The sequence below is a fragment of the Pseudorca crassidens genome, chromosome 21 (genome assembly GCF_039906515.1).
Source record: "Pseudorca crassidens isolate mPseCra1 chromosome 21, mPseCra1.hap1, whole genome shotgun sequence".
In the NCBI taxonomy this organism is placed as follows: domain Eukaryota; kingdom Metazoa; phylum Chordata; class Mammalia; order Artiodactyla; family Delphinidae; genus Pseudorca; species Pseudorca crassidens.
In genome coordinates, this window is record NC_090316.1 from 27,485,911 (window position 1) to 27,513,590 (window position 27,680).

Sequence of the window (27,680 nt, forward strand, 5' to 3'; positions counted from 1 at the left end):
ACAACCGCTTCGTTTAGAGATGTCCTTCCATCCCAAGGAAGTGTTCTGCCCTAAAAACAGCGCTCATGCTTTGGTAAGGCCCCACGAGTCATCCTTACCATAACACTAACTTCTCGAGTAGCCGTAATATCACAGGAGTCTGTAGCTCCGTGAAGTGCAGGACGTTCTCCCTGGGTCGGGGTCGGTTTTTAAAGTTCCCCTTCCTTTTCTTCCAGATCCGGAAGAAGCCATTTATGATGACGTGCCGAGAGAAAATTCAGACTCTGAGCCAGGTTTGATTTTTGTCTGGGCTGGAGTTTTATGAGATGCACTTTACCGTCATTCCCTCTGGATGTAGGCGGGCAGGCAGAAACCTTAGGTGCACAGCTCTGTGTGTCTGTAATCACGTTTCGTAAGGTTACGGTGTCTCACCGATGTTGTGTGGTACAATTTCGTGTGTGCACGTGTTTATATCCCAGCCCTCAAGGTAGGGTAATTTTCTCAGTTATCCTAAAAAGAAACAGGAGGAGTTAAAGATGGGAAAAATAGGAGTGGAAAGGGAAGAAACATGGAGGCTTGAAGGGCCGGCATGTCTCTAATAAATGATATACAGGAAGTCATGGAGGAAGGAATTACTAAGAATTTTCCAGAATTACAGATGTAAGTTCCCGGGTTGTAGAAATACGAATTCAAAGCAGGTTGAGCATGAATCCGCCACGAGGCGTGTACAATTCCAACTGCCGAGCACAGCCCACTGTGCATATCTTAACAGCAGCAGGAGCGAGGGCGCAGTCACCCGGGAGGAACTGCAACTTCTCGACAGGCTGGGACAGCAGGATAATGTTCCCCAAGTGCTGAAGAAAGCTCGGTTCCAGCCCGCATCTTCACATCCAGCCCAAGTCTTGTCCTTGAACAAGAGAGAAACGGGCAACCTCAGACGCAGATTGGAGAGCTTCACGGCTCGTAGACCCTCGAGGAATAGTTCAAGGAAAAGGGTACTGAACCCCATAAAAGGCAGGAAAGAGTAGTGAGCAAGTGAACTGACCCTGAGGGTGTTAGCACAAACTTAGAGCCACTTTGCCCGAAAGGCGTGATGCAGAACACCCCAAATGAAATGTCAGGAAACCACGTCTGGCAGCATCTCAGCAAACAAGCCAAAGCCCATTCTAACCCTGGAGGTTTGTGTCCAGAGTTCAGGTATCTTTCAACATTGGCTGGTTCTTTAGATGTCATTTCCCACAGAACCAGGCGAATGACACAGACCATACGCTCATCCTGATACACGCTTAGAAGGTACTTGGTACCGTGCCTTCCAGTGTTAAAAACTCCTGATAGGAGGGAACTTTCCCAGCCTAATAGAGGACATGTTCTTAAAACCGACAGCAAACTGCGTGGATTCATTTATTCATCCCACAAATGCTTTGGACGCTGTCAGGTCCCCAGCACTGTTAGGGCCTCAGCTAACGGAGGCCTCCTCCCGAGATTCCTACATGACAGGAGACCCGTGCTTACCTTCGGCCCTCTTTCTACATAAACCAGCCAGGTCCTTAGAATAAGTGTGCTCCGGGGTAGTTATTTAAGTACCTGCTGCAAATAACGTGGGGACTAAAGGCAGGTTGCTGTAAAACCAAGTTTGAAATGCATTTTTGAGTAATTGATCCTCCCTGGTAGACCTTTCCCAGCTCAGATGGGCTGATCTGGGGTCTCAAAAACCAAACGGCAACAAAAGGTGGGCTGGCGGTGCCCCCGCCGAACGTGATAGCTCTTCTGTTAGACCGGTGTGTCCCCTCTGCAGGCAGTGCCTTTGGCATTGTATCTGGTGGCGTAAACAGATGTGCTTTTCACTAATTCTAAGATGACTGATGTGATGAAGATATTTAAATACAGTAACAGGTTATAGGTACTATGGGCTAGTTTTAGCACAAAAGCCAAAATTATAGTTGTTTGCAGTAAGCTTCACTTGCATTCATATTTGAATATCCCTATCATCCATCTGTCTGTGATCTGTTAATCTGTCTGTATGTCTAATCTGTTTCTATTCCATACATTTATCTAAAGAAAAATTTTCCTTTGTCAGAAGTTCTCTATGGGCAAGACATCATTTGGTATAATTGTGGTGGCTTCTCATAGACCAGTGGTCCTCAGGACGTGGATGGGGCTGGGGGGTTATCAGAGCTTTGTCACCCCACGCCCATCAGTCCAGCGCCTTTCCGGGGGCGGCCACACCTGAGGTTCCGTTCCTCCAAGCTTTTCCGAGGTACCAGCCCCCAACGATGTGGTCAGATGACGAACGTGCACAGACAGAACAAGAGCCAGTGAGGGTCTACGTTTTAAATTTCCTTTTGGCATTTATGCATTCAGATGAAATGATTTATGATGATGTTGAGAATGGAGATGAAGGTGGAAACAGCTCTCTGGAGTACGGGTGGAGTTCGAGCGAATTTGAGAGCTACGAGGAACAGAGCGACTCGGAGAGCAGAAACGGGGTCCCCCAGTCCTTCCTGCGCAGCGACCACAAAAAGCAAGTACGTGTCCAGTGTGTGTGCCTGAGAGATAAAACGTTCTCACGTGGACATGTGGACGGGACTATAAGATGTCATTTTCATTCACGTACTATTTTAAACTGTGGTTTTTTAAGCTGTTGTTATGTGCTTTGAGAAAAGCACTAGATGTTGGCAAAAGAGAAGACTCCCCTTAGTTCACGCAATAGAATCTCGGCAGGATGGGAAAATTAAATTTATATAAACCAAATCCCTCCAAAGGCCCTAAGCGAGTTCGCTATCTTGAATAACTTACGTAAATACGCATTCCCTGGATATTTGTGTTGTGTACACGTAATGCTGTCTGTGCCCAGCCCGCTGCATGGATGGAGCCTGGCCGGGTGGGACACAGCACAGCCCTGCTGTCCTTTACGGGATGTTTTGAACCTCAGTGTTCTCAACACAAACAGGAAGATATAAAAATAGAACATGTTACAAAAGGATGTTATAGGACGAGAGCAGCTGAGCTGCCCAGGAGCACCCTCAAAGGGAGGGAGTGTGTGTGTGTGAAGCTCCCGAGATGAGGGTCCAGGGAGGAGCTCCAGGTTGCAGGAGTGGATTCCAGGGCTGGAGGTTGTAGGGTGGGGACCTGAGAGAGGCCCTGCTGAGGGAGATCACCCCACTGAGGTGTCCGGTGTCCAGGGGTGACTGGCCACCCCGAATACTCTTGTCGTTGGGCGTTTTGGCTGTTGGTAAAAGGATGATTCCCACTGCCGTCCACGGTCACGTCAGCGTGCCATGGCCTTTCTGTGTGAGGTCTAGATGCAGGCCGCACGCTGGTGGAGGCTGTGGCTAGTGCCTCGTCATCACAGCAGAGTCGATAAGTCAGGGCAGGACCAATCAGTTACGCCTCCCCCTGCCTGCACCCCCGTGACCAGGCCGATGGGCCCCTGGACGTGGCCTCCACGTCGGTGCGGCTTACAGATTACTGCGGGCGCATAGGGTTCGCATAGTCTGTAATCTTGTCCTGAAACTCAAGAAGACTCTACCAGTTGGTGGTGGTCAACCCAGCTACTCAATATCATTAACGAGCTTTCCCCAGAACTTAGCTGTCTCTGTCACCAGAGTTATTACAGCTGAGACTTAACCAGCGAATGAAGCTACAGCTGTAATTTTAGACGGAGCTGGTAACTAAGGTGACACTTGGCTTGTTACGGCCGAGTCCAGCATTCCAGGTTTAAATGGGGATTTTAAATACGGCACCGGGGCCTGATTTCAGCAGGATGGGGCACCCAGTGGGGCCTTGGAGAGCGGTTAAAACGCTCGTAAATTTCGCCAGCAGGCCTGGCAGATGACGTGCAAACTGGGCTGGTCAGGCGATGGCCCCTGAGCCGTGGGCACGATTACTGAGTGGACACTCCGCCCTCTTGGCCGCCCAGCTGGACCTGTGTTCCCAGATGCACCACCAGCAATGCTGATAGAGGAGGCCGGGTGGCCCAGCAGCAGAGACGGTGGAGGGCCAGCCCCGGGCGGCCGTGCGTGCAGAGTCCTCACCAGGTCCAGCACGCGTCCGTCCTGTGGGGCAGCGTCCCGAGGGCAGTGCTAGGAGTACCAAGTTTCCTAGTTTAAAAAGTCGTATTTCAGAAGCTGCCAGGATGACACTGTAAGTCGTTTAAGACTCCCCTCATAGTCTCAGATTTTATAAAAAAAATCGCTGAGGTGTCCTTGTCCGGGCTGACATGGGAAACACTCACTAAGGAGCAGGGGCCTCGGTTTGCCTATTGGAGACGTTTGTGATCACGTGAGGACTGAATTACAAGATTTCACCCCATCCCCGTGGGCTGCAGAGAAAGTTGTGTCAGTTTGGAGACTTAAAAATCTACGTGGTCGTCCCCAAATCGTTTCCCCCATCGATACAATCTTGAATTCAAGCTTCTTTGCTTTGGCGCTGACACAGTGGAATAATGTTATATATATTTCTACATTTTTGATCATTTTAATTTCACCAAAACGTAAAGGCGTGACGGTGTCCACATATTTCTGTGCATTTACTTTCTCTTGTTCAGCATAGGAGAGTCTCCAGCCTGGCTCACCTGGAGTCTGTCTTCTGGTGATGTGTCTTCCTCACTCATGTGTTTATTTCTCGAGAGCCGGTGGGCTAGGAGGGGGGGCCCGGGGCAGCAGGACCTTGGTGTGTGGACATCACCCACCAGACGCTGCTCAAGCCCTTTCAATGTAAGATTGTCTCAAAGCACCGGAAAGAGCGTGTTGTGAAAAGCTTGTATCTCTTTGTACTGTAGCTTTCCCATGACCTAACCCGCTTAAAGGAGCACTATGAGAAAAAGATGAGACATTTGGTGGCAAACGCGGTGGGCGCGGTAGAGATTCAGCAGCTAAAGCACAAACATGAACTGAAGGTAGTGTGGTTCACGCTGAAAACGCTTCTGCAAAAAACAGACTGTCCTTTAACGAGAAAACTCAGCCCCAGAGCTGGCCAGTTCTGCCGGGGTGGTGGTTCTCACGGTGCGGTCCAGGGAACCCCAGGGCCACCCGGGCAGTGGCGAGTTCCTGTCAATTCCGGGGCATCCTTCGCCTCTGTCCCCCTCCATCCCCCAACGTGTGGACGGAGGCCCCAGGGCGTGACCCACGCCTGCTGGGACGTGGGATCCGCCGTCTCCACGCCAGACGCGAGGCAGGTTCCCCCAAGTGCAAAACAATTGCACTTTTTTTGTTGTTTTGGAAAATGTAGTAATTTTTCATAAAACGTTACCTGAGACAAAATGTCATAGGTTAAATATTTTTTAAATGAATATTAATAAAAATATTCAACATTTTTCTCAATTTTAACTCCTTACGTAGCGTAACATAGATAAAGGCGGTAAACCAGAACCGTTTGGGCTGCTCGATGACTTTTCTGAGTGTGAAGGGCTCCTGAGACCACAAAGTTGAGAACTGCTGGGTGTGAGTGTCGTGGTGTCCACTGTTTGAGATGTTTTAAAAGGGCACTGTCAAGTAACCTTTCCTTCACTGGGATCTTCGTCCTGCTGACGTTTGTGATTTGTTCACACGTCTTGAAAGGCACTTACCTGAGGCAGGTGTTCACTCAGAAACGTCTCTGGAACATCACGGCTCTGTTCCACGCTTTTCGGTGCAGGAGCGAAGCCCCCGGAATCATGGCATCTCCTCCGGCACAGCGTTGGGCTGGTTCCGTGCAGGAAACAGGCGGAGCCCCTGGGATGATCTGGAGGCCGGGGTGGGGGTGGTTCCAGGGAACACAGGGCCGGGTGGTCCAGGCAGGGGTACGAGGCAGGCCAGCTCAGCAAAGAGAGGGGAATGTGCTCGATCAGACGGTGGCAGAGCGGCAAGGAGCAGGTAGGGTGACTCGTCTGGGGCCGGCTACGCGCTGCCGTCCTCTGCAGAAGCAGGGCCTGGCGTGTTGCTGCAGCTGTGCGACCCTGGGCGGCCGTTCCCTCCGCCCGGAACCTGGCACCTGTGTGGCTTCACCTGGAGCCGGGGCTCGGCCCCCTGCAGGCTCCCTGGCCATCTGTCTGTCCCTAATTCTCTGACTCCTTGGAGGGAGCATGGACAGCGTGTGCAGCCCGGGTCTGGGCGGTGGGATCTGGACGATGGGGGGGTAGGGAGCTAAGGAGGGGCGCACAGGCAGCGCGAGGCGCCAGCGGTGGCTGCGGAGAAGCGGGGACGGCGGGCGGCTATCCGGGGTCGTCAGCAGACGAAGCCGCGTTTGGATGAAGGGATACAGGAGTCGGAGCAGGCAGAGTGGCTTTGCCGCGTTTAGCCTGGCGGGTAGGGCGGTGGTGAGTGGCTGGGCATCCGAGTCGGGGTCAGCCAGACAGTGTGACTTGGATCTGGTGTCCATCGAGGTGGGTGGTGGGCCAGGGGCACATCCTCAGGGACACAGCCTAAGGCGCGGGGACAGCGAGGAATTGCAGAGTCGCTCGGGCTGGAGTTACGAGTGTCCGGCACCAGGCTGCAGGCTCCTCAAGTGGGAACCTCCCAGGGGCACAGCTCCCGAGTCCAGGGTGCACACTCAGCCCCCGAGAGCCCCTCAGCCGGCGGCGCTCTGCGCAAACGCGCAAGCGGGCAGTGGCCCCGTAGAAAGGGCCGCCGGAGGGAGGCCAGGCGAAGCCCTGGAGCGGAGCGGGCGGGTGTTGAAGCCTCTCCCCTGGGGAGGATCGCAGGAGGGCGGGGAGGCCGGCACCTAGACAGACCCGAAGGGTGTTAGCTTGTGTCATAAGAGGCCATCTGGGTTTTCTCTAAAGGATCAGTCGCTCCGTACCCAGTGGCCAATATCTCAGACGTTAGAGTCCTAAGGATAAGAAATGGGGGTGAAATGCCAAAGCACATCATTGGGGGCTTTTGGCCCTAACGGCCAGTCTAAGTGTTATGCCAGGAGCCTGGCTTGAGGGAACCAGGATGGACAAACTCCTCTGCGGGGGCCGGTGGTCTTTCCAACCCTTCAGTCTCCGCGGAGGAGGGGGTCTGCCGACCCCTCCCGCGGGCCGTCCCTCTGTCTGTATCCCGGCAGGTCTCTCCAGCTGGCCATTCCTGTGACCATCAGTACGAAGGGCCCGTGAGCCGCTGGACCGGCCTCCATGGGGAGCCCCGGGGAGGCTGGGGAGTGTCCAGCGGCTGAGCCGGCTGGCGGGTCTCCAGCCAGGGGCTCCACTGTTTCCTGCCATCTGTCCGTTGACCTTGGGCAAACTGTTCACACCTGTGGCCTCAGCTCTCCGCACTCGGCTTCTGCAAAGCCCTTTGCAAGTGTTTGTAATAAAAACGAAGACTGACTTAAACACAGCAGGAGACTTTTTTAAAACTATGTTAAGGAAGGGCTCTGTTTGTAAATTTGTTTTTCCTTCTTTTTTTTTAACCAGCAAAATAAAAACCAAACAGCCCCAAACCACACACACACACACACACACACACACACACACACACACTTTCACAACAGCCAAGAAAGCTCTCCCAGACCAAAGAGCCAATTTCAGATGATGTTTCCAGAGCAAACTACTTGACAGTGTTCTTTTAAAATGGAGCAAAAGCAACAAGGAGGTTTTGCCAAGTCATCCCACCCTCACCCGGCCTCCCTTCCCCGCAGATGCAGAAGCTCGTGAAGGCCGCCAAGGAGGGCACCAAGGACGGCCTGGAGAAGACGAAGGCTGCGGTGAAGCGGGGCCGCTCCTTCATCAGGACCAAGTCCTTCGCCTCTGCAGGTCTGCGGGGCGCGGCCTCGGGGAGGCTGCCTGGGCTCGGGGCTCGCTCGGGGCAGTGAGGACTCCGGGGGCGGCAGGAGGTTGAGTGAATTCTCGCAGTGGGTGGATCTCGCCCCCCGCTTAACTGGCTCCTTCCAGCAGTCGGGTGATCGGGGGTCCCCCCGGGGGCTTGCTCTCCCTCCACAGAGCCCCTGGATTCTCAGCAGGGTCGTGGATAATAGAACACAGTCACGGGGGTGCGTTCACAGTGCCTGGGGCTCCTGGGCACGTGTCCTGCCCCTTCACGGCTGAGGCTGGGCACGGTGGGCTCTGAGTGGGGACGCAGGATCCTCTGTGCTGGTGAGAGGATTCCAGAATTCTCAGGTTTGTGAAACATTTCACTCAGGGGCAGGAGCCCGTGGCGCTTGTGTGTCAGAAAGATAGAGCCTGTCTGGGTGTGTTCACGTCGGCAGCAAGCTCTGGGCGCGGGTTCTCCAGCGTCTGAGCATGTCTGTGCGCTGGTGTGGTACGAGGTACCCGGCTGTGCGGGCAGCTGAGGGTTTACGTGCGGAATGACCGTCCTGACTCTCACTTGGTCCTTCAGAAGCACGTTTCTGTGTTGCCACTACGACCTTCTGATGGGCAAAGCGGGTGCCGGCTCAGTGCAGGTTGCTGATAACCGGGCAGGGAGAGGACGTTAAGGTCACGTGTTTCCCCTGCGAATGGCCCGGGAAGACTGTAATTGGCCGTAAAGCCACCTGGGCCTTTAAAGAAGGTGTGATCCTCACGGAGCCCCCAGCCTCTTCACGTAGGATGGAGAGTGTGTCAGGGGCTGAGACAGGGATGGGGATTTTGGTAGAGTGTGCTCCCCGGTGGGGAGCTGGCCGCGGGGCAGGTGCCCCAGAGGGGGCCCTTCGTGGGAGGGCACACAGGCAGAGCCCCACAGGTGCAGAGGTTGGGGTTAGGGGCCCCGGAGTCTGGGGGCTGCTCAGAAATGCCGACTCGGGCCCACCCGAGACCCCTGGACCAGGATCGCAAGGGAACAGGGTCCAGGTGCACGGGGCAGGCCGGAAGCCAGCTCCAGGGGGAGAGTGACTAGAGTATCACAGGATCGTCCCTGGTTTGGGGGGAGGGGGGCCCATTACACACACCCCTGAACCCTGCGGCCTTAGCTTCCTGAGCTGTCAGGTGGGAAGCCCGGGCTAAAGTTTTGGCTCTTAGCCCTGGAGTTCACAGCGGGGAACCGGGAGCTCTTACAAATAGCGGTGCCAGGCCTCCACCCCCAGGCCGTCAGTGGACCTCTGAGGGAGACGTCCGCACACTGGAATGTTGTGTTTTTTAAAGACTATTTGTTTTTAGAGCAGTTTTAGGTTCACGGCAAAACTGAATGAAAAGTACAGAGATTTCCCATAAACCCGTAGCCCCACTCAGGCACAGCCTCCCTCCCCACTGTCACCATCCCCACCAAGTGGTCCGTGTGTTACAATCGTGAACCTACACTGTCATGTCACCGTCACCCAGAGTCCATGGTTCACATCAGGTCTCACTCTTGCTGTTGTACATTTTGTGGGTTTGGACAAACGAATAAGGAAACATACCTATCATTATAGCATCATAGAGAGTAGTTTCGCTGCCCTAAAAATCCTCTGTTCCTCCTTCCCTCCCCCCAGACCTTGGCAACCACTGATCCTTTTACTGCTTCCATAGTTTTACCTTTTCTAGTTGGACCCATACAGCCTGTAGTCTTTTCAAATTGGCTTCTTTCACTTAGTGATATGCATTTAAGTTTCCTTCGTGTCTTTTCATGGCTTGGTAGCTCCTTTCTTTTTAGCTGAGTAACATCCATGGTCCGGATGGACCACAGTTTATTTTATCCACTCACCTACGGAAGGACATCTTCGTTGCTTTCAAAGTTTTGGCGATTGTGAATACAGCTGCTCTAAACATCCGTGTGCAGGTTTTAGTGTGGTTATAAGTTTTGGGCTCCTTTGGGTGAACACCAAGGAGCATGACTGCTGGGTCATGTGATAAGAGGATGATTAGTTTTATAAGAAAGCACTAAACTGTCTCCCGAAGTGGCTGCGCCATCCTGCATCCCCACCAGCACTTGGTGTAGTCACTGCTCTGGAGTTTGGCCGTTCCAATAGGTGTATAGACACTATAGGTTCCTTAAAGCTCTTCTGACAGTTCTTCTGTGCAGCTAGGGTTTTGTATCTTTGAATTAGATCATTTCCAGGTTCCTATTACCTAAAATTTCCTGTGCTTTTCTGGTTTCTAGCTGTTTTGTGAATTCTTTTTTTTTTTTTTTTTTTTTTTTTGCGGTACACGGGCCCCTCACTGTTGTGGCCTCTCCCGTTGCGGAGCACAGGCTCCGGATGCGCAGGCTCAGCGGCCATGGCTCACGGGCCCAGCCGCTCCACGGCATGTGGGATCTTCCTAGACCCGGGCACGAACCCGTGTCCCCTGCATCAGCAGGCGGACTCCCAACCACTGCGCCACCAGGGAAGCCCCATTGCGAATTCTTTAGATTACGTAGCTGCATCTAAGTTTTTAGAAATGGATTTAATTTTGGTCTAGAATTTTTGATCTTGGGGAAGTTGTGCTTTTTACAGACTTCTAGTGAGAAAGGGAGAAAGTCAGGAAGTTACTAAGTCTCCCTTCGTTTTCCCTGACTATTGAGTGTTGGTTCTTAGTCATTCACAGCTGCTTTTCTTTGTTTCTGACTTTGATATGTCATAGATTAAGACATTGAAATATGTATTTCTACTCTGCCATCTAGGTGTTCAAACGACACCTCGGCTTTTTGAAGTTAGACTTCAAGTATTGAAAGTCTCAAATATCAACAAACACCACATTCCTCTTGTGGGAAGGATGTTTTCTTGGGTTTGTTAAAACTTCACTTTACTCATTGCTGGGCGGAAAGGAGTCGTAGAACTGAGGTGTCTGCCCAGGGCGTTGCTTTGACAGCCAGCTTGACTGCGCTGTGATGTTATATCCTGTTTCAGTGTGAAACTAGCACATTCTGTCTTCCTTTAAGACCACAGACCCTGTCTTGAAGAGGAACAGAACATGTTCATTGACGTGGACTGCAAGCATCCGGAAGCCGTCCTCACCCCAATGCCCGAAGGCTTGTCTCAGCAGCAGGTAGGATGCGCAGGGCGGATGCCCCCGTGCTTACGCCAGGACGGCTGTGCTGGCTGGGAATTACCTGCTGGCACGGACTCCCAGCCCTTCCAGCCACCTGGGCTCGTCCACTGGCCTCTCCTTGCCCAGCAAGGAAGGGGTTAACCTAGCAGCGAGCCTACATATTTTGAGTATCAGCCCCAGTGTAATTGTAAAACTGCGTGGAATATCTGCATTCTTTGTGAGGGTCATTTATACTCATTCACACTGATGGGACATCTCCACAGAGGGACTAGATGTGACTGTGTAAAGTGTGTGTGTGTGTACATAGTGCCTGAGTCTGAGATTAAAAGATAGATTTCCAGCAGCTCACGAAGTTAGCCGAATATCGATGAATTTCTTCATCTCTGAAAATACTGTAGGTAGCAGAGGGAAGATATTCCGTGGTTTCCATTTGATTATCTTTGGGTAAAAAGAAAGGAAAGCTTCGGAAACAAGGGCGTCAGAGACAAGGGCGTACCACAGAGTTGGGGGCACTGAGGGGAGGAGTTGATGGTTTTGGGTGGGGTGTGATTTGAGTTTTTCCCACGTGGGCAGCCTGATGCAGGTCGTGGAGACTGAGAGAGATGACAGATGTTGTAAATAGATGATGTAGGTAGATAGACGTAGGTGGGTGATAGGTATACAAGGTGGTTGATAGATGCATGCATCATACACACGACACGCATGCACAGATGTGGTGTGCAGACAGAACCACATAAAAATCCTCTGTGGCAGGTTCAGAGTCTGGTAAAGATGACAAGCTGCATTGCAAAGGCTGCCGAGGGGCTGTTAGCCGTAGGTCAGGCTGGAGGAGGAAGCTGGCTCTTGGTTGGGTTGCAGGGGGCAGCAGAGCGGGTTGAAGGTGCTAGTGAAGTGTCTGGTGTGTGGGTGCTGGGCTGTGAGAGGCCGGGCTCGTGTGCTCAGGAGGGGACACGTCAGGCAGGTGTGAAGGTCACCCCCCTCATTCTTGCATGCCCCCTGTGGAGCACATTCACAGGAGGACACCCAGGCCCAGAGGGGCCTTGTGGTCAGGTGGCATTGGGCGACGGGCAGGTCCGGGTCCGGTGCCCCCCTGGACCCCGCGTCCTCAGCTCCCTCGTGCTCCTGGGGTTGAAATGTGGCCGCGTTGCTGGCAGCGACGTGCCGACGGTTTTTGCAGGAGCAGAGAGGCTGCCCTTCGCTGCCCCCCTGCTCGCTGCCCAAGTTCCTGGCTCACCTACCTCATTTTAGCCTCACGAGTCTGAAAAAGGGCACTGATTGCTCAAAAATACTCTCGATGTTTCTGGGAGGCCTCCCCTGGGGCTCCGGGACTTGGGTCCTCTTCCCGGACGGTGTGGGGGTCACGTGGTTGGGAGGCTCACGGAGCCTCCCCAGGGGGGCCCGCGGGGGAGGGACTGTGGCCGCCGTGCAGACGCATGTAGGTGCGGGGCGTCCCCGGCCAGGCCGCGACTTGGCGACAGCAGGGCCATGCGGGTCGGCCAGGGGACGGGGGACAAGGGAGTTTCGAGCCCGCAGGATCTCAACAGACACACACACCTGCCAGTCAGTTTTGTCCCCCGGAGGGCCGGGTGGTGACAACGAGGACGGGTCCCTGGTGCAGAAAGGGCACCTCTGTAGGCGCCCCCCACCCCGGCCCAGTTCCCACCCCGGGCCCCGCACTGGGGCAGGGGAAGCTCCCGCCAGGCCGCTCACTTGTTCCGCCAGCGCCGTCCTCCTTCCCTTGAAACGGGGACATGGCGTCTGCGGTGTCTTCCTCGTGGCCCCACAAGACAGTGACGCGACGCGTGTGGTGGCCCTCGGCTGAAGGCACCACGCCAGGCGCACGACGGCCAGAGAGGGTTTGTGTTTTGGTTTCTGCGCCGCTCCCCGCAGGCTCCCTTCTTACCCCCTGGTTCACAGAGGTTGCTTTCCCCACTGGTTACTGCTTGTTCTCTGGGGAGTTTTCCATTAAAAGATTAAACCCGATATCAGTGCTCTTTGAATTTTTTCTTCCAAAGTTGAAATAAGGTAACATATCTGTTAGGAAGAATGCTGCATGTGAAGCGTTCTTTACATGCCCAGTTTGGTGGGAGGAAAGCCTTTATTTCCTGGGTTGTCATTTACTTGAAAGGTGGCACTGAAGCTGAAGGATGAGGCCAGCATCCTCTGCCGTCCAGCCTCTGATCCAGGGTCCAGGCATAGGGAGGGTCTGCTGTCCTCCTCCTCCTCCTCCTCCTCATCTCCGCCCCTCCCCTTTACCCCTCCCCTCCCCTCCCCTTTACCCCCTCCTCCTCCTCCCCTCCCCCTCCCCCTCCCCCTTTTACCCCCTCCTTATCCTCTTCCTCTCGCCCCCTCCCCCTCTCCCCTCCCCCCTTTACACCCTCCTTCTCCTCCTCCATTGCTCTAATCACCTCTTGGCCCAGGCACATCTCCCGCGGGTCCCCGTGGCCTCGTAGGATCTCAGTCCAGGGCTGAGATCTCCCTGCAGCCTCGGGGTCAGGGTCCCGGGAAGCCTGAGGCCTGGGGACCCGTGTTGGCTGTGCTGTCCACGCACTGAGTTTAACTGAGGGGCTGACCCGACCTGCGGGAGCCCTGGGATCTGGGGGAGATTTGGGGTTTTATTTTGTATTTTTCAGTAATACCAGTTCCAGGTCCTTTGACCTGATACATTAGTGTCATCTCAGGACTTAAAAAAACATATTTAATTCCTAGGTGAGACCCCCCCCCCCGCCCAAATCCTGAAATATCCTGACCCCAGAGTTGAGACAGTGTGTGGGAATCTGAATTTTGGGAGAAGGCTGGTCCACATTTGACCATCCGCAGTTTGGGGGTGTCTGGGTCGTGGGGTGCCACCCTCGTTTCAGAGGGAGGGGTCATTGCTGCAGCTGCGTGTGCTTGTGCTTTAATTCCAGACTCATCTGCCTTTTACACACATCACTTTCTTCCTTAAGTGTCCTTGAAGGTTGCTTTTTGCCTTCGTTTTGTGAAGGAGCAGCCCTTTCGTAAGGAGAGGAGTCGCTCCCTTGTGGATGTCGGTGACTCGACAAGAGGCGCGCCCCCGGAGGATGTGCCTTCTGCCGCCAGGTGGCGTCGCGGTTCCTGGGATGGGGCTGCCGGGGGTGGGGTTAGGAGCAGCCTTGTCCTTTCTATGCTCCACTTGCCATTTATTGGCAAAAACAACTTTGCAAATGGTGTGTAAACTGGACAAAAGTGCCCAGTGTCGTCATTGGCCTTAAACAGGCATCTTACAGCCAGAAACTTGTGCTTGTGTGTCCTCCAGTCATGAAAACAAATCCCAAAGTGATGTCACTGTTTGAAATGCAGGCATCTCAGGTCTGGAGGAGTTTTTGCACCTGGAACTGACGTTGGTAATTTACTCTCTGCGTTCCTAGCCTTGTAAGCTTCGAATGGCCTCAAAACAAAACTATACTCCACCTTCCAAAAGTTTTTTTTTTTTAAAAAAACTTTGGAATAATGATTTTAGATGTGTTGGTAATAGCATTCTTTGAGTCAAGACTGGAAGGTTTTTTTTCTATGCTTAATGTATACATGAAATACCATGTCATTCCATACTCGGCACATAAAATACAACCCGTTAATTCAGTTCATTATTGTTGGATGAGTAAATGAAATTGTTGTTAATGCCGTGATTTAATTGTGTTACTGTAGTTGTGGTTTATGATTTGAGGTTTACAAATAACAGAATTGTAGTGATGGGGAACCACCGTTTTGTGCCCATAGTGGTAGGTAGTTAATGCACTAATATATTTTAAGGCCTTGGGAGTTTTCATTTATGTACTGTCTTGAAAACAAAAAACTTTTTTGTCCACAAGCCTCAACAGAAGTCACATTTATCTGTTGTGTTTTCTGAGGCAGGTTTTGACTGTTGTCTTTTCAAATTCTCAACAGGTCGTAAGAAGATACATTCTGGGCTCGGTTGTTGACAGTGAGAAGAGCTACGTGGATGCCCTCAAGAGGATTCTGGAGGTATCTAAACGCCACGTTGTATAACGGATATGTTTCGTGAACCTGTGAATTATAAAATACTCAAATTGGCAAAATTCTTAAAAGAATCTGAGAATTGTGTCTGTGTATTGACATCAAAGATCGCCTGGTCTGTTGGGGCACAAACGTAGCTGCACAGGTGAGTTTCTCCGCGTTCTTTCATGAACCCTGAGAAAAGCCTGGGCCGTCCTTGTGCATTTCTGCCTCAGCAATACGAGAAGCCGCTGTCTGAGATGGAGCCCAAGATCCTGAGCGAGAGGAAGCTGAAGACGGTCTTCTACCGGGTCAAGGAGGTCCTGCAGTGCCACTGCATGTTCCAGATCGCGCTGGCCAGCCGCGTGGCCGAGTGGGACTCGGTGGAGATGATCGGAGACGTCTTCGTGGCCTCGGTAACCGAGCCGGCGTGCCCAGAGGGTCTGCGGGGCTCCCCTGGGCTCAGGGCCCCTCCCTTCTCCCACGGATGCCTCAGGGTGGGTGTCCTGCCGGCCTGAGCCCAGCTGCACCCCGCAGCGCCCCGGCTGACCCTGCGGAGCTCTCTGCGGGGGCCGGTCTGAGGTCGGGAAGCTGAGCATGTGTGTGCGCCCAGGGGAAGGATGTAGAGAGAAACGTCCAGAGGCTCCGGTGGAGCTGCCCCTGGAACACTTCAGACTACACACCGTCCAGCTTGGGAGGCATCACAGGCAACTTGATGATGTCTTCATCGCCGAGTCAGGGCCCTGCTTGTGAACGGTTTTGTGGGGTTGTCGGCGTTAAGCCCTCACAGGGTCTCACCCCTCCTGGGAACTGCCTTGTGGGAAGATACCCACCTGTTTCCCTCCGCCCTGTGCTCCCTGACCTGGTGTCCCGTTGTGTGGGCGCAGCCTCCGGGCCCCGCGGTGACACAGGACGCGAGGCGACACGAGCTGGTCCCACAGCTGCGCTGACCTTTCCCAGCAGGAGCCGCCGCAGCCCTGAGCTCCAGCGCTGGGTGGCTCCGAGCCCTTTATCTTCGGCCCGTTTGTGAATCGTCCACCCTGCGGACTGGCTAGTTTTCTATCTAGAGGTAGCAGAGGGATTCTGAAGTTGATTGAGGACAGCACTGTCAAGAGACAAGAGCTTGAAAGAATTTTAAGTGTCCGTGTACTTAGAGGAGTGCTGTAATGTGATACGTGAAACCTTTTTTCTATATATTCTGTGCGTGTGCTTAATGAGGTGTATAAAGTATGCTTTGAACGTAACGTGGAAAGAGAGTTCTTACTAAAATGAATTTGCATAACCCCCTTCAGTGATCTTTATGAAAAACAAAGAAGAGATATCGGACATTTACTTTTTTATTGCATTTCTGCCTATTTTATATATTAGTTTCAACTCTTAGTCTGTCCTTCTTAAAATGTTTACCTTGGGAACATTTTTTTAATGTAGAAGAAAATCTTTTTTAAAAATATATAATTTAGATGAAAGCATTTCTTCTCTAAGTGGCCCCACATCTACTTATGGGACTCGCTGTCTGTCCTCAAGAATATGTGGGATCTTAGAAGCATAAAAGGGAGTGAGGCCAATGTCTCTGCCTCTGGAGACCTTTGCGCTTCTGGGAAAATTGGGCAGTGGACCTATGTGGCGTTGCCCCTCAGCCTGGGGAAACAGGTGTGGTCAGCTGTCCTCCCCTGGGCATCTCAAGGGGATGGTTAGGTCAGGATGCTGGGACGTCCACATGCTGAGGTGCAGGACATTCTGTCCTGGAGGTGAAATCCACAAAACGCCAGTCAGCAGGAATTTAAAGGAGGATGTCTGTAAACACCGTCTTTATACGACTGTAGACTGTAGTCAGGAACATTTCTTAACTGAAACCCAAACTTGCCACAGTTTTGAGCAGGGCAGCCTTAAAGAGCATTGGCAAATAAGATCAACCAGCCATTGAAAAAACCCTAGCAAGTCTGCTTAAGAAAACAATGATCACACACAGTCATAATGAAGTTCATCCTATGAAAACATCACGGTGACCGAGCGGTTATCGTTAGCACGGGTTCCGGCCTTTTATTGTGAGCTTGGAGAGGAAGCAGTTGGATTCTGCATTACTGACATTTCTCAATTTCCTCTTGTATTGCAGTTTTCTAAGTCCATGGTGCTGGATGCTTACAGTGAATATGTGAATAATTTTAGCACAGCTGTGGCAATCCTTAAGAAAACGTGTGCTACAAAACCTGCTTTTCTTGAATTTTTAAAGGTAGGCACTTAAACATTTTTTTGTGTGTTTTATCACCCTCTGATAACAGCTTTGATGTCAAGATACTTTGTAGTGAAATTTCACCAAACCTTCCCTCTAAATGTATCATGTTATTTATTGTGAAGATTTTAGCACCAGCAGGACCCTAGGTGTTGGATCAGGGCTGGAAAGGATGATGAAGTTTCTAGTGACAGCATAGCTCTTTGAAAATAACCTTCATTTGCACATCCTTAGACATATGTGGATAGATGGGAGGGGTCAGGAAGTGGAGATCAGACCCCAAACCAAGCGGCCAGCTGTTGCTCAGCACAGCGTTAGGAGTAACAGAAGGGGGCTTTGGAGTCGGTCGGGGGCTCCGTGGCTTCTTTGGGTCAGGCAGTGAGCAGACCCCCTAAAGATGAGCCCCCGCGGTGGGTAGGGGGGCTGCATGGTCCGCTCCTCCTCTGACATCGGGTGTCAATGGGTGACATTGAATCAGCGAGGCTGGGACGTAAACATGCCCAGAGGGCTCTCTGCCCGTGGAACCAGGATAAAGTTCCCCTTCAGATACTGAGTCCCGGGGCCGGGCCGGGGCCGGAGTCTCATCTGCCTGAGGCTCCAGTTTGCATTATGACCTGGGACCAAAGCCTGTTCCTGTTACGTGAACTGTGTTCTTGGAAGGTTCTGCCACCTGCACAGTGAACCCTGGGGGGTGTCCTCGCCCAGGGTGAAGACTTATTTAGGCTGAGCTATACCCCCTCCCTCTCATGTGATATGGTGGTTCCCACTGAGGCAGGACCCGGGTGGAGGTGGCCCGTCCTTAGATCGACCCCACTCTGGAAAGCTGCGGTCGGCGCTCTGGCCTTCCCCTGTCACAGCAGGAGAAAGGAAACACGGGACGACCTAAAGTATACTTTTTCTGAGGAGTTTGTTGTGGTCCTGCTGGTGCCGACAGTAGCTGACAGGAGGCCATCGCAGCCCCACCGTCAGGCCGCCAGCCCCCGGCGGCCTAGGAAGGCAGGCCATCCAGTCCCCTGTCCTACCCCAGGCGCCTGGTGTCCACGAGGTCAAGCCGGGCTCTGGGCTCCGCACCGCGTGGCCCCTCAGCTGGAGAGAGCTGGGGACTCCTCCCCAGTTTGTAAATGGTCAGCCTGGGGTGTCCCCTCCTGCCAGAGAAGCCTCCCCTGCGGAGGGAAGGGGGCACCTGGCCCTGGACTCCCTCCCCCCCCCCGGCCTCCCTTGGGGAGACTTGCCAGGACACGGACACGCCCCAGCCACACCCCGAATCTCCACGGCAGAGCGAGGGCTGAAGTGGGGAGGTTTGTCCCAATGCAGGACACGCCGCGGCAGCCGCAGGGACTGTGCCCCAGGTGCAGGGCGGGTGCCTTTAGGGGCCCGTGCTACTCCAACTTGGGATTCTGTCACTTTCTTCTTCTTTCTTCTTCTTTCTTTTTTGGAGCTGCACTTTGTTGTGATTGTAGAATCTTAGAAACTAGTTTGACTCTTAGAGTATTGAAATCAGCTCATAAATGGCTCTTAAAACATCAAATAAAAACATTGAAGCTTTCAGTTCAGAAACCAGCCCGGGCTCGCCGCAGCCTGAATGACGTCAGCGTGCACTGGCGGTGTGTGAGGTGTAGAAGGTGTTTGGAGCAGGTTTGGAGGCAGCCTCTCCGTAGAGGGGAGCAGGGGCGAGCTCCCCCCGGGGCGGCGTCCAGGCGGGAGCCGCGAGTGCCGGCCCTTTGTCGCCCGCAGCAGTGCCAGGAGGCCAGCCCCGACCGCGTCACGCTGCACAGCCTGATGATGAAGCCCATCCAGAGGTTCCCGCAGTTCATCCTCCTGCTCCAGGTGAGGCCTCCTGCGCGATCCGGCCAGTGGTCCCGTCGTGCCGTCGTCCGTCCCTCCGTGTCCAAGCGTCTCCTCGTGGAGACGGCAGGCTCTCAGCTGCCCCCGCTCCCAGGTCGCTTACATCAGGGCAGGGCCAGGGGCGGCGAGACCCCAGCCTGCAGCTGCCGGTCCCTCTGGCCCCCACCCGTGCTGAGCTCCTCTCCTGGGCCCGTCGGGACCCCCCCTCGTCAGCATAGACTCTGGGGGGGTGAGAGGGACTTGTTGTGAACACCACATGCCCCTCCCCCCATCCCTCAGGAAATTCCGAGGGCTGTAGGGGCCCCGGGCCAGGGACCTGAACGGGGGCAAAGCCGAGTGAGTTTTCATTAACCACACGCGCTCGTGCCCTGGGGGAGGCGGGCTGGTCACCAGGCAGGTAGACACAAGATGTCCAGGGTCCTGCTCTGGGGTCAGGTGTGTGCCCAGTGGGGAGGGGCAGGCCCAGAAAGCTGCCGGTCAGCCGCAGAGCCGACCCGCTGCTTGGAGAGCGGGAGCTGCGCAGAGAGATTTCCCAGATACTCCGACCGTACGTTTTTTTAGACTAAGAATTCTCAGTTAGGTACGTGCGTTGATCTAAAGAGTAGAGCTGGCTTTGAGTGCAGACATAAGGCCTTGCCCTGCCGTGTGACGTGCTGTCAGGCCCCCAAGACCTGGGACCGCGCGCCTTGCGGGCTCAGGGCTCACCCTCCTTAGATGAGCGTCAGGGCGTTTGAATCGGTTATTTCTGAGGAGGGTCTGCAGTGGCCTCCGCCTCTTCCGGTTTCTCAGTGAACACTCAGCTCGTTTCTAGAGTTAAATCAGGCGACTTGTTGGCTCCCCTAGTCATTAAAAGTGATGAAAGATGAACCGTGAAACCATACCCAGGGACAGGGAGGGTGCGTCAAAGGCCTTGAGGCCTCGCTGGGCCCGCCCGTCACACGGTTCCAAATTTTAAAAATTGGTTCTTGTAAGAAGTTTGCTCTTTCCTTTTATTTTTATTTTTACTTCCCTCTAAATGTTTCAGTTTGCTGAGCAGAAACAGATGAAAATTCTTAAAGTCCGAATCCAGTTACGATAGACTCCAGGGTTTTGGTTTAAGCACACGTCCTCGTGGACAGCCGCGGCCCCTGGGCCTGGCCCTTCCCGGGTCCCTTAGAGCTTCCTGTACGGCTCGTCCCCTCCCACGCCCCCGACCCTCCAGGGCAGGAAACAGCCTTCACCCCGGCCTGATGGCGGCACAGCACCCAGACGGCTGGTCCCAGGTTTGTGTGAATGCGGTTCCCGTGGGCAGGTGTTCAGTCCTTCCTGTGGTCTGAGCACAGGCAGTTCTCAGGGGCAGGGGGCTCAGACAGAGCAGGGCCGGTTCCCAGGAGAACGCAGTCGGCGTCAGAGGGGCGGTGTCTGTACTTCTGTATTTCCGTACTTCAGAGATACCTACAGGTCCGTGTGCAGGGACCCTGCTCTGCGGGTAAGATGCTCCTGGGAGTTGGTCCTGGAGAGGAACGGGGTGGGAGATGGGCAGGTGCTTCCCTCCCGCCGAGCTCCGAGCCCTGCTGCGCCTGCGTGCGCCGAGGGGGCGGCGAAGGGGGATGGCGTGGAGGGGCCTGTGCCTCTGACCCCCGGCCGCTCCCCTGCCTCTCCTCGTCTCACCACACCTGACCCTCCTTGGCTCTCGGGGCCTGTTACCTGTAGTTGCGATGACCCTATAGCCGTCCCCCAGAGCTCGGGATCAGGCTGTGGCCGTGGCTTTTCTGGGCTGCCGGTTTCCACCACGTGGTCCCCCAGGAGGCTCTGTCTTTATCCCGACTCCCGTGTTCTCCCCCGTATTGTACCCCAATAAGTAACAGCCTGGCAGCCGCCGCGCACCCCCCGTTCCTCCGCTCAGCTGTCCGTCCACGTGCGGCGCTGGTTCTGCAGATGGTGCTGGGATCCGGGCGGGCGCGACCCAGCTGCGCTGCTGGTACCAGAGCTCCTGCGAAGATGATTCATTCTGCTTGTAGGGTTTGACGTGGCTCACAGGGAAACCATCGCGTGGAGCAGTGTGTGTTGTTCATTCAGACGGGGAACATGCGATCGTTAGGCGAGTTCTTTCCAGACCGAAGAGAACAGGAAGCTTAAAAAGACAGGGCTGCTGAAGCTCCCGGGGGCGGGCGGGCTGGGTGGCCCGGGCAGGGAGGCCTCGGTCTGGCTCGCCCTCCTCTGCGAAGCCGGCAAGGTGACTGCACCCGGCGCGTAGACGTCCCCCTCGAAAGTTGACTCAGAGCCTGGAGTTGGCTCTCACCACGCTCGCGGTGCCGTTGGTGCCTGTGCTGTGCTCCTGCAGGGCCGCCGCGCTCCGCCGGAACCAACGGCTCAGAGCTGGGCGCTCAGGACGCAGACCCACCAGCGGGAAGGGGACTCCGGCCGTCTGTGGGTCCACTGGTCTGGCTCACGCTGAGAACAGCAGCCTGACCGTTACCAGAGAGCAGAGATTTCTGAGGTCCTGGCGAGCTCGCAGTAGGGATGGATCCCTTCCTGGAAAATGGTGTCTTGTTTCCATTCCCATCCCCATTTAATAAGGCAGTTTTGTTTTTGCAAAAGGAGCTTTGAACGTTCAGCCAGATTGTGACTCACTGAGTTTGTTACCCTTTCCCAGGGCTTACTTTATTCCCCAGAAGCAGCGGATGCCAGGGCCAGCCTCCGGCTGCCAGAGTCGCGGGATGCTGTCGGCGGGGGTGCGCGGTGACCGCCCGCTGCTCCCACCCCCGCATCACACGTCCGCCTCCCCTCTGCCTTGTTCCTCCTCAAGGACATGCTGAAGAACACGCCCCGAGGACACCCCGACCGGCTGCCCCTCCAGATGGCGCTGACGGAGCTCGAGACGCTGGCGGAGAAATTAAACGAGAGGAAGAGGGACGCTGATCAACGCTGCGAAATCAAACAGATCGCAAAAGCCATAAACGAGCGGTACCTGAACAAGGTGGGGAGTTTTCCTCTCTGTGCTGAGGCTGCCCTGCTTCGTGCTAACGAGCCTTCGCCCTCTGAGCCACTTATCACTAACCTCCTGGAACCTCTCGGCCAGTCCCTTGGCCCAGAGTTCTTGACTGAGGGTCCGTGGCGAGCCTCGGGGTCACGAACGCTGCACGGCGTGCACAGAGCCTTCGTAGTCTGTGCGTTTTCTCAGGAAAGGGGCTCGCAGATTGACTAGGTCCTCACATGGACCCAGGACCCCAAAAAGGTTAAGAGCCACTCTTTTAGCCGGATTTTACTCTCACGATGCAGCGTTTCATCCCGGTCCTACTTGAAGCACAGATACTCACGTGCATTCTTACTTGTATCCACGGTGCGTGGACTGGGCTGTATTTATCATGAAGAAGGGACGCAGAACACAGCATGAAAGCAGTTCCTCAGCACAGCTGTACCTCAGCTTCATATTTACAAAGCCATCTTCCTGCCACCATAATCCAGTTTCACGTAGGCTTTGCCGTTTTTATCTGAAGCTCTAGTCCACAGGAAGAGGTTAATGGATATGAGCCGTGTTAAATAATTCTGTTTTGTCAGCAGGGGTACTTTCCTACTGGATACTGACATCCAGTGATGTAACTACAAGAACTTTATTGTCATATGTTTTAAGCTTTGGTTTTCCCTGATTCTCCAAAGGATTTGTACAGGAATTTTTACAGGCAGAAAATTCCCTTCGCTGATATTCTCGAGGTGGCCCATGTTGTTTAAAATCCTGCTTCCCATGCTACCCGAATGTCTGGGAACCCCCGACAGTCCGAGGGCCCTCAGAGGTGACGCATTGCTTACCGTTGCGCTGGTGAGGGTGCAGCCTCATCCCCGTGAGGTCGGCCGGCCCGTGTGGACGTCTGGGCCGAGGACTCCGGATTTCCTTCTGGGCTGAACGGCCAAAATGAGTTCTGTATGACCTATGTCACTTTACTAGTAAATATGAAGCCTCTTTCCAGAGAACCAAGAGTCCTTTGTTTGGCCCAGAGAAGTAAAACGTGGCAAACCATGAGCAGTCAGGAGGTTTTCTTCCGTTTGCTGTCCTCGGGAAAAGTAAAATCCCAGACATCCCCGGTTGATACGGCGTCCTGAGTAACAGAAAGGTTGGGGCGACCGCCTGTAAGGATCGGAGCGTGTATTCCGAGGAGTCCCTGAGAGGGAGAGAGCGCATTGAGTGACGGGTGAAAACCAGCGGAGCCCCCGTGGCTGCGTGAGCATCTCATAGCCAGAGAAACTGCTCACGTCAGGAAGTTAGATCCCTGCCACTGTGTAGATTCCTTAAAAAAAAAGCCACTTTTTGAACTCTATACCGTACGTGCACGAAGCGTGGTTGGGAATATAAGGATTATCTGTAGAGAAGAAAGAATCTATAAAACCTTGACGTTGTCTGCTCGTGTATTTTGCCAGGCTTCATTCTCATTGTTCTTCTTTTTCTCGGTGGTCTTTGAACGTCCAGCTTCTCAGCAGCGGGAGTCGCTACCTCGTCCGCTCCGACGACGTGGTAGAAACCGTCTACAACGACCGGGGGGAGATCGTGAAAACCAAGGAGCGCCGGCTCTTCATGCTGAATGACGTGCTCATGTGCGCCACGGTCAGCGCCCGGTAGGTCAGCGCCCGGCAGGTCAGCGCCCGGCAGGTCAGCACCCAGTAGGTCAGCGCCCGGCAGGTCAGCACCCAGTAGGTCAGCGCCCAGTAGGTCAGCGTCCAGTAAGATGCACGGCCCCGCGGGGAGCTCTGTGGTCACAGGCGGTCTGTGTCTCGGTGAGCGGATGCCTTCGCTTCCCCTTCACTCTGGACAGATGTGTATGCAGAGCTCAGCCTCTCATCCTGTGACTTGCATGGGTCCAGGGAGGGTCCCCGACTCACTGCTGGTGGAGCTGAGGGGCGCGTGGGTGGGTTTTCTCTGTAAACATCAGGCAGATGTCAGAGCTGGAAACTGAACCGAACTCCGTTTCTAGCCATCCTGAATCAGCTATGGTTCCTGTCCGTATCATCGTTCAAATCCTTTCTCATTAGTTGCTTCTCTATAAATATGCTTTTGATGGTTTTTCTTATAAAATTTGGGTATATTGGGCTTCCCTGGTGGCGCAGTGGTTGAGAGTCTGCCTGCCGATGCAGGGGACACGGGTTCATGCCCCGGTCCGGGAAGATCCCACATGCCGCGGAGCGGCTGGGCCCGTGAGCCATGGCCGCTGGGTCTGCGTGTCCGGAGCCTGTGCTCCGCAACGGGAGAGGCCACAACAGTGAGAGACCCGCGTACCACAAAAAAAAAAAAAAAAAAAAAAGAAAGAAAAAAAATTGGGTATATTTATACTCTCTGAAAACCCACTGTGGAACCACGTGGTCAGTCCTGGTGGGAATGCCAGAAGCACCCAAGCCCGCAGTTCAGAGGCGTCTCTCTTGAGTCTCCAAGGGATGAGGCGTCCCGTGACTGACTCCTTGGCTGTGCCTGACACGAGGGTTTCTGCCCCTTGCAGCACCTCCCATGACAGCGGTGCCCTGACATCGACCGGCCAGAGGTATTTGTTGAAGTGGAGCGTCCCTCTCGGGCACGTGGAAGTGATAGAATACGGCGGCGGCGAGGGCGCGGGGGAGAATGGCAGGGGTCCCGTGGTGCCCGCGCCCGAGAGCCTGGCAGTGGTGGCCGGCGCCAAGCCAAGTGAGTGATGCGTCTGGGACGCGCTTGCAGGTCTGGGGCCGCCCTGGCTCTGATGTAACCTGCTCGGTCCTCAGCCCCTCACCGTGTCAGGAGACCTGGTTAAGATGGTAAATCTGTCGGGTGACACGGTCCTAGAGCCTGTGCTTATTAACATTGGCTGGCGCACGTGGACACACGTGCCAGCCGGGAGGCTCCTCTCTGAGCCTGTCCCCGTCAGGGTCCGGGGGCGGGGGCCCTGCCCTTGGGATGCATTCCATCTTCCTGGTTCGCGTCCTGTCCTGCGCTTCCCGCCAGCAGCTGCGGCGGGGGCCCTGCTCTCTCCGGAGGGTGCATTGAGTGGATGCAGAGAAGGTCCGAGAGAGCGTGGGCCTGGGTGGTGGTCTCAGCTCTGCCACCCCTTCCCCTTCGGTCTCCACGGAGGTGGTGCCCGCCTGTGCCTTTCACAGAGAATCGGGGGAAGAGGGTCCCGGCGCTTGCCCAACAGTCTTATAATACAGTTATTGTTACTAAACGGTCTGAAGATTCTAGATTTTGAACCTGGTGTCATAATCATTACTTTCTTCTTCTGTTTTCTTTTTGTTTTGCTTTGTTTTTATCCAAGTAAAGCCTGGCTAAATTTACTCACTCACTGGCCTTGGCCCCTGAATTGTGGAGCACTTAGAGTACAGTGAATGGGAACTTTCCATAAATTGTTTTATATATAAAATGAGCCTTTATGTTTAAATTTATAATACTAAAAATAAGTGTGTCAGGGCTTCCCTGGTGGCGCAGTGGTTGGGAGTCCGCCTGCCGATGCAGGGGACGCGGGTTCGTGCCCCGGTCCGGGAAGATCCCACATGCCGTGGAGCGGCTGGGCCCGTGAGCCATGGCCGCTGAGCCTGCGCGTCCGGAGCCTGTGTTCCACGACCTTTTAGACTGTGTTGTTTCTGACACGGTCAGAAGGAGGCTGCTTTTGAAAGATGCAGCTTTTCTGAGCGAACACGCACGTTCATTTGGGTTTACAGGAACAGGTCGCGGTGACTGTTGGGTCCCATCTGATGGGGTGTCTCTTTCATTGTTTGTTCTTCTTCTTTGCCTGATGTTAACAGTCTTGCGGTTTGGTGGTCTGCTTGGGATGCTAGTTCCTTGAGCATGTGCTCCTAAACTCCTGAATTGCTGACGAAAAAATCATGCTCCTGTTTAAATAACATGCATACCGTCTCAACTAACAATCGAAATACCAAACTGTATCACAGACTTTTGTAAGGAGGGACCAGCTGAGGAGTGGTTTTGGGAGGGGGACAGAGTGGGAAAGGGCAGGAGGGAGAAGCGGTCTCCCAGTTGACTTGATTGATTAAAATTTTACTTAGTAAGAGCAACGTGAAGATTTTGTGTGTTAAATGTTCTTAAAAATCCGTTTAAATTACTCGGAAGTATAGCAAATCCTATTTATGTCTTGGTTTTGTGAACAAAAATAATGCCTTTGTGTGTATTACAGTGGAAGCAATCCCAAGGTGGATTTGTGATCAAGATTGCCTCATTGTGTTCAGATCTCCAAGGATGCCTTCGCTCCATGAAGTAGATGCTGTGTTACAGGGAACACTGCGTTCTCACGTTCAACTTCTAATTTATGGTTCGTTCTGAGCCAACTTAGAATAAGATTCAAGTCAGCAGTATTGAAAAGCAGAAAGCAGGATGACTTAATTTGTAAAACATTACACGCGAGGAAGAACCTGGACTGTTTCCTGCTGCATTTGAGCCCTAGACGTTATCTCGAGCTCCTGTCAGCTATGGCCCTAGATGTTATCATCTTGAGCTCCTGTCAGCTATGGCCCTAGATGTTATCTATCTCGAGCTCCTGTCAGCTGTGGCCTTAGATGTTATCTCGAGCTCCTGTCAGCTATGGCCCTACATCTTATCATCTCGAGCTCCTGTCAGCTATGGCCCTAGATGTTATCTCGAGCTCCTGTCAGCTATGGCCCTGGATGTTATCTCGAGCTCCTGTCAGCTATGGCCCTAGATGTTATCTCGAGCTCCTGTCAGCTATGGCCCTAGATGTTATCTGTCTCGAGCTCCTGTCAGCTGTGGCCTTAGATGTTATCTCGAGCTCCTGTCAGCTATGGCCCTGGATGTTATCTCGAGCTCCTGTCAGCTATGGCCCTAGATGTTATCTCGAGCTCCTGTCAGCTATGGCCCTAGATGTTATCTGTCTCGAGCTCCTGTCAGCTGTGGCCTTAGATGTTATCTCGAGCTCCTGTCAGCTATGGCCCTAGATGTTATCTTGAGCTCCTGTCAGCTATGGCCCTAGATGTTATCATCTCAAGCTCCTGTCAGCTATGGCCCTAGATGTTATCTCGAGCTCCTGTCAACTATGGTCCTAGATGTTATCTCGCGCTCCTGTCAGCTATGGCCCTAGATGTTATCTCGAGCTCCTGTCAGCTGTGGCAAATGCAGATACGTAATCCTCATTGTCTGTCAAAAGAAAATGTCACTCTGTAGAGTACATCTTTTTCTTCATTCTGAGTTTAAGGAGAACTTTGCTTCCAGGTTATCTAGCTGCTTACTCTGGCTTTACAACTGGTGGTACTGCTAAGTCCTTAAAGGCAGGACCGAGACCACTGAGTGGTCCGCAGATAGACCTCAAGACCTGAGAAGTTGCTGTAGAATCGGGGACCCTGGATCCATCTCCATCCAAGGATCCTCTTACTCTTATGGTTTCCATTACATGTGTGGTCGGACGCCAGGAGAACAAAGGCTAAGGTCAGAGAAGGAAAACAAAACAGTTGCTGATAACGCAGTAGAGTATCTGTCTCTTGGAATAAAGGAGGGCAGAGTGAAGGGGATTGTTAATGTTTAGGCAATGCTGGCGTCTTGAGGAGAAAGAATTAAGGGGCCCATTCGTCCCTTAACAGGTGTGTGTCATCAGCAGGTTGTGACAGTGGGAGTTTGACTGGCTGGTGTCTTGGTGCAGGTATCCAGGTGGGGAGACTCCCGGGGAGGACATGTTCTCGGTCCAGCTGTCCTGGGAAGGGCGCTTTGCAGAGCCGCTGCCCATGCTGGTGTTCACGTTGTCCAAAACTCTTTTAATAGTCTTAGATACATGTTACTTCTTAACTTTTTATTTTATTTTGGAGTATAGTTGATTAACAATCTAATGTTGTGTTAGTTTCAGGTGTACAGCAAAGTGA

General features: G+C 53.6%; 1 protein-coding gene across 7 annotated transcripts in view; it reads left to right on the plus strand.

Moving 5' to 3' along the window:
• The window catches only part of ARHGEF10 (Rho guanine nucleotide exchange factor 10), an 88,805-nt gene that overhangs the window by 29,119 nt on the left and 32,006 nt on the right, over window positions 1–27,680 (plus strand). For 6 of the 7 annotated variants that reach the window (XM_067721588.1, XM_067721590.1, XM_067721589.1 and 3 more), the window contains 12 exons: window positions 216–272; window positions 2,341–2,504; window positions 4,760–4,876; window positions 7,576–7,690; window positions 10,707–10,813; window positions 14,723–14,800; window positions 15,028–15,207; window positions 16,905–17,021; window positions 18,756–18,848; window positions 21,655–21,825; window positions 23,311–23,456; window positions 24,332–24,513. In XM_067721588.1, coding sequence (XP_067577689.1) covers window positions 216–272; window positions 2,341–2,504; window positions 4,760–4,876; window positions 7,576–7,690; window positions 10,707–10,813; window positions 14,723–14,800; window positions 15,028–15,207; window positions 16,905–17,021; window positions 18,756–18,848; window positions 21,655–21,825; window positions 23,311–23,456; window positions 24,332–24,513 — 1,527 coding nt within the window. The remainder of the gene's footprint in view (window positions 1–215; window positions 273–2,340; window positions 2,505–4,759; window positions 4,877–7,575; window positions 7,691–10,706; window positions 10,814–14,722; window positions 14,801–15,027; window positions 15,208–16,904; window positions 17,022–18,755; window positions 18,849–21,654; window positions 21,826–23,310; window positions 23,457–24,331; window positions 24,514–27,680) is intronic. The other variant, XM_067721595.1, reaches the window with a different exon arrangement.